Source organism: Mauremys reevesii, linkage group 13 (genome assembly GCF_016161935.1).
Source record: "Mauremys reevesii isolate NIE-2019 linkage group 13, ASM1616193v1, whole genome shotgun sequence".
NCBI classification, from domain to species: Eukaryota; Metazoa; Chordata; order Testudines; family Geoemydidae; genus Mauremys; species Mauremys reevesii.
The window spans coordinates 16,028,848-16,034,897 of NC_052635.1; the positions used below are offsets into that span (position 1 = coordinate 16,028,848).

At 54.0% G+C, this 6,050-nt stretch overlaps 1 protein-coding gene across 13 annotated transcripts in view; it reads left to right on the top strand.

Annotated features, from left to right (window-relative positions):
- The window catches only part of LOC120380340, a 30,537-nt gene extending 24,487 nt beyond the window's left edge, over positions 1 to 6,050 (top strand). For 5 of the 13 annotated variants that reach the window (XR_005587718.1, XR_005587727.1, XR_005587726.1 and 2 more), the window contains 4 exons: positions 178 to 256; positions 910 to 1,857; positions 2,721 to 2,868; positions 5,918 to 6,050. Coding sequence is in view for 1 of the 13 variants with exons in the window: in XM_039497976.1 (XP_039353910.1) it covers positions 178 to 251 (74 nt within the window). In the remaining 12 variants the exon portion in view is untranslated. Of the gene's footprint in view, positions 1 to 177; positions 257 to 370; positions 501 to 909; positions 1,858 to 2,720; positions 2,869 to 5,917 lie in introns of all 13 variants that reach the window. The other 8 variants (XR_005587724.1, XR_005587719.1, XR_005587721.1 and 5 more) reach the window with 8 other exon arrangements.

Below are 6,050 nucleotides of genomic sequence, written 5' to 3' on the forward strand. Positions count from 1 at the left end.
AGGGTGACCACAGGTGGATAATGGGACCCCAGACAATTTCTCTCAGCCTGACCCCAGCTGGAGAACAAGTCTCTCTCTGCCTCTGTTCTTCTCCACTCCACTGGGCAGCCACCAATGGGATTGGAAGGAAGAGAAACTGCAACCAGAATGATCAAAGTGTCTCTCTCTCTCTTCCAGGGCTGACCATACACGAGGCAGGAGATCTGTGGTGCCACGACTGGCACTGGGCTGTAAAAACACAGCCAGGGTGAGGGAGGTAAGGACACTGTGGCAGGGTAGGACACAGCTCAGGGAGTGGGGTTGGCTGGGGTCCCTGCAGTGGATGCGTCCTGGAGACAGGACAAGAGGCCAATCCTTATTTCCCGCTCAGAATTCCTCACCCAGCACCCAGTGAGACAGGCTGGTGCTAAAGGTCCCACGTTGGAACCTCGCTAGTTGCTGTGATTTGAGTGTCTTATATGGAGCCGTTGCTACGTGGCATAAGGAGACTCCCCGGGTGGGTGAGTTAATAGAGGATTATGGCTCTGGGTGTCTCTCTGCTCCTTGTCCCTCTGGCTGATCCCCAAGTGTCTGAGAGGAGAGCACTGGGTCAGTCAGTCACTAGTGCTTGATCAGACCCTTGTTTACTTCCCTGCACCCTGTAGAAGCAGAGAAAGGAGGTGGGGTTTGCCCAATTCCATTGCCAGTCAGGAAGCAGAATGCCCCAACCTGGGAACTGGGTAGGGGACACAGTGAGCTCCAGAGCCAATATGGACCACATGTGCCCTCCTCATGTCTCCACCCGGCCAGGGAATGGCAGAGTATCTGGACCTCAGCCACTGTGCCAAAGAAGCACATTGTCACTGACCCAAGTTGTGACTACTTGCTGCACAAGTAGAAAATCAATCCCTCTCCCGCCCCGTCTCACAGCTGTGGTGAGAACATCCAAACCTTGGAACACACCATAACCCTGTGCCCCCAGACTGGAGTCAAAGGTGAAATGGGTGATTTCCACAACATCACAGAGGAGGCCTTGGAATGGCTCCTGGATCTACAAGTGCATCTACAGAATGCTGCTCTATAGACACCATGTGAGAGAAACTGTGTGAGCTTGTCCTGCCTCCCACAAGCTGAATTGCTGCAGCAGAAGAAAAGTTTCCTAGGAGTGTCTGTGATGGGGACTGGGACATGAATCTCCTTATCCTGGTCAGGTTGCAGATTGGATTCCCTTTGGCAGAAACCAAGGAGCTGCCCAGGCCATACCCAGCTACTAGAGAAATCACTAATTTGGGGGGAATAGACCTTTGGTCTGTCAGCTCCTAACCCCTCCCCCGCCCCACCCACACTCCTCTAGCCACTGAGGTGCAAGAGATCTCGCTGCTGGAAGCAATACAGGGTCCCCTATCATCTCTGTGTGCTGCACAGCAGAGTGGGCCCTGCTCATCTATATTAGAGATCTATTTCTAGCCCATCATGGCCCCTGCGATAAATTGCCCTCCAGAAAGAGCCACTGGAGGCTTTGGTCCATAAGCATCTGCCACCTTTTAATAAAGGGGCTTCCCTGAGCCATGGGACCCTGAAAGCCTCCTGGGGAATGAACGGCCTTGGCTACAGCAGCTCTCTTACCCTCCCTTTGGGGCACCAGACACTGAGGCCATTCTATCTCCAGGGCTTGGAGGCAGGCTCTGGGCAATCTGCCAAAGCCTCGTGTCCTGTTGGTTTTAGGTCTTTGGTAAATTCTTCTCTGAGGGGCAGAGAAAATAGTTCCTCCAGACAGCAATGCTGGTGATCCACGACCCCCTGCTGTGTATTAGCCAGGCTGGGCTGCTCCTCACATACTCCATCCTGGGGGAAGCCCAGCAGCTGATGGGGGACAAGGTAAGCAGCGGCATTAGACTCAGGAGACTGGGGCGGGGCCCAGGCCTCATTCCCATCCTATCACCATTTGCTGGCCTGGGAGCAAGGAGCCTAGTGGGGACTTCTGGACTTCATGGACTTGTGTTCTTAGGATGTGATGCTCTGCTCTCACTCCTGGGAAGGGCAGGAGAGTCCCCAAAGTGCTCTCTGTGAACCTTTCCTGCCCCACAGAGCTGCACCCATTTCCCCATGGCCTAGTGTCCATGTCACCCGAGCCACCACCCAGAGTTGCTCCCATCACTGTCAGCCTGGTAGGCCAAGGACTGATGGGTGATGGTGACCGGCCAGGCAGTTCTGAGGCACATGGGTGGGGGAAGCTTGTCCTGCTGCTGGCAGGTCTGGACTCGCTCTAGAGAGTGGGAGGATTCAGTCAGCAGGGGCTGCTGACCTGCCCCGTTCACCAGGGCTGCCATCCTGTGGCTTCAGCATTTCTCACTGGGGTGACTTGGTGAAAGGTCTCAACCTCCCCACATGCCCCTTCACTGCTGTCATAATCCCTCCTGCCCTACCTGGGTGGGGATGGAGGTAGGGGTGGAGGAGAGGGTTCTACGAACTTGAGCGGTGTCCCCAGGTGGGTTAGAGGTGGAACAGCTGTCAGGGGCACTGAGAGGGAGGTGGCAGGAGATAACCCTACAAGGAGTGTGGTTAGCCGTGGAGGTCACTAGAGAGGACAGGAAGCCTCCATCCTGGGAATCAGGAGGGTGAATCCACCACTCAGACATGAGCAGCTGCTGGGTGGAAATGATGCTGGTTCCAGGTGCCCTTAATCCTCCCTGATTCCTGGGCAGTGTCTCAGTCTCTGACATGTTCTCCTTCTCCTGCAGCTGGAGGAGGACACAGCCAAGGTGATGTGTCAGCTCCGCATCATCTAGCAGTTGCACAAGGTGCCTGAGGTGCTGCAAGGGCTGAGCCTCATCTGATGCCCTTAAAGGTTCCCCTCCCATGTTCAGCAACTCCCGCTCCCTGCTGCAGGTACTGCTCTGTCTCGTAAACGGGGGGCTAGTGGGAGGGGAAATGGAGGCCCCTGTCACTGACAGAAACTCTCTCCCCTCTCTGTGGACCAGGGTCCTTCCCTCTGACCCCAAACTTCCTTCATGTGGGGCATGAGCTCTTCCCCTCACTCCCATACTCTCCCCTCTTTCCTTGCTCTGACCCCCATCCCATTCCCCGTGCTCCCAGGCAGAGATCCCCCTGCCCCAGATGGCGCAGAAGGACCTTTGTGCCAGAGCTACAGACTGTTTGCCCAAATGAAGCTCAGGAAGCTCCACATTTGAGGAGGTTAGGATGGGGCAGAGGCTCAGGGCCTGCTTCACCTCTTGCCCTTTATTCTCCCTTTGGCCCTTCTATGGGCTCTCAGAGGGTGACATGAATAGGAACCTCCTCCCCACCTGTCTGCTAGGCCCTGGGGGGTTTGACAGCCTCCCAGATGGGGCAGTCAGAAGCTGGGCCACCTCAGGGAGCAGTGGGGACAGGTCATCTTGTCCTATGAAACCAAGCAGTGCTAGTTCTCAAAGAGGCTGAGAGGGAAGACCCCGCTCCCTCATGGAGGTAAGAGCCATTGACTTCTTTGGGCAGATGGCAGTGGTGAGCTGGAGCCAGTTCTAAAAAAGCTTTTACATTTAACAAAAGCTCGGGCAGCTGTGCACCCCGCCCCCGGCTCCAGCTCACATCCCCCTCCTCCCCTGAACTCTCCGCCCTCCTTCTCCTCCCTCTCCCCTGCTTCCGTGAATCAGATGTTCGCGGGAAGCCTGAACCAAGCAGCAGGCAGCTAAGCTGGGGCTGGGGGGCACGAGGAGGACTCCAGGGAGGCACAGCACGGCCCTGTCTGGCTCCGGCTGAGCGGCTCCCCCAGCCCTAGCCTGGCTCCGGCCGAGCGCCCCAGCCCGGTCCCAGCCAAGCACCCCCGGCTCTGGCCCCAGTGGCTCCGGCCCGGCTCAGGCTCCGCGGCACCGGTCCCAGGCCCGGCCAAGCGGCTCCGGCCCGGCCCAGCCCAGGGAGTCAGGCCCCGCGGCGCCAGTCCCGGTCCCGGCCGAGCGGCTCCGGCCCGGGGAGTCCGGCCCCGCGGTGCCAGTCCCGGTCCTGGTCCCGGCTGAGCTGACCTAGCCCGGACCGGCCCGGGGAGTCGGGCACCACGGCACCAGTCCCCGTCCCAGCCGAGCGGCCCTGGCCCTGGCCCCAGGCAGTGTGGTAAGGGGGCAGGCAGCAGGGAGGGGGTGTTGGAAGAGGGCAGGGGAGTTTGGTGGGTTGTGGGGGGGTGGATAGGGGTTGAGGCAGTCAGAGGGCAGGGAACAGGGGGATTGAATGGGGGCAAGGGTCCCAGGGGGGCAGTCAGGAAGGAGCAGGGGTTGGATGAGGTGGTGGGGGGCAGTCAGGGACAGAGAGAAGGGGTGGTTGGATGGGGCAGGGTCCCGGGGAGCCATCAGGAATGAGAGGAGGGGTTGGATGGTGTGGCAGGGGGCAGTCGGGGGACAGGGAAGGGGGGTGGATGGGTCAGGGGTCACGGGGGAGGGTGTCAAGGAACATGGGGGGTTGGATGGGGCACGAGGAGGAGGTGAGGAGGAGGGAACCTGTTGTTAATATTTTGGCAGCTCATCACTGCCTCTATTATGGTGTCTTTGAAAAGTGTCCATGCAGCTTGCAGGGATTTCACTCTAGTCACTGTACCTTTTAATTTCTGTTTAACTAACCCCCTCATTTTTGCATAGTTCCCCTTTCGGAAATTAAATGCCACAGTGTTGGGCTGCTGAGGTGTTCTTCCCACCACAGGAATGTTAAATATTATATTATGGTCACCATTTCATGCAGTCTTGTTATAGTTACCTCTTGGACCAGATCCTGCGCTTCACTCAGGACTAAATCGAGAGTTGCCTCTCCCCCTGACATGCATCCAATGAAGTGGGTGTTCACCCACGAAAGCTCATGCTCCAAAACATCTGTTAGTCTATAAGGTGCCACAAGACTCTTTGCTGCTCTCCCCCTGTGTGTTCCCGTACTAGCTGCTCCAAGAAGCATTCATTTAAAGTATCAAGAAGTTTTGTCTCTGCGTTTCATCCTGAGGTGACATGTACCCAGTCAATATGGGGATAATTGAAATCCCCCACTATTACTAGGTTCTTTATTTTGATAGCTTCTCTAATCTCCCTTAGCATTTCATAGTCAGTATCACTGTCCTGGTCAAGTGGTTGATAATAGATCCCTACTATTATATTCTTATTAGAGCATGAAATTCATATCCATGGAGATTCTATGGAACATGTGGATTCACTTAAGATCTTTACTTCATTTGATTCTACATTTTCTTTCACATATAGTGCCACTCCCCCCCCAGCACGATCTGTTCTGTCCTTCCAATATATTTTGTACCCCAGAATGATTGTGTCCCATTGATTGTCCTCACTCCACCAGGTTTCTGTGATGCCTATTATATCTATATCCTCCTTTATGAGGCACTCTAGTTCATCCACCTTATTATTTAGACTTCTAGCATTTGTGTACACACACTTTAAAAACTTGTCACTTTTTATTTGTCTGCCCTTTTTTGATGTGTCAGATTATTTTTTATGTGACTGTTTCTCATCTGATCTGGCCCTTAGATTATCCTCTTCAATCCTTTCCTCCTGACTAAAACCTCGAGAATCTCTATCAATAGACTCTTCTTTAAGAGAAATTTCTGTCCGATCCATGTGCTCCTCTGCAGCAATCAGATTTCCCCCATCTCTTAGTTTAAAAACTGCTCTGTAACCTTTTTAATGTTAAGCACAAGAACACCCCGGCCTAGCACATGATAAAATGGTTTGACAATAGTGTTTAGTGGTGATATTTTGTCTGAAACATCAGGAGTAAAAGTACAAAGAGAGGTGGTGAATAGGGATATTTTGTCTGAAACATCAGGAGAAAACTAGAAGCGGAGGTAACAAATGTCATAAAACACGTAAAGCGACACGTAAGTTGTTTAACCCATATGGTTTGTCTCGGTCTATAAATGTTGGGATAACTTGCCTTAATCTTTTGTCTCACCTAGGGGAGAATGGAAAGTCCCACTATTCACTGAGCTGGTCCGTTGTAATGGACATACATGTGTTAGTGGTCCTGTACGGGATACTAGGACCGTGCTTCGTTAACAATAAACCTGGCCGAGCGCCTTCACTACTGAA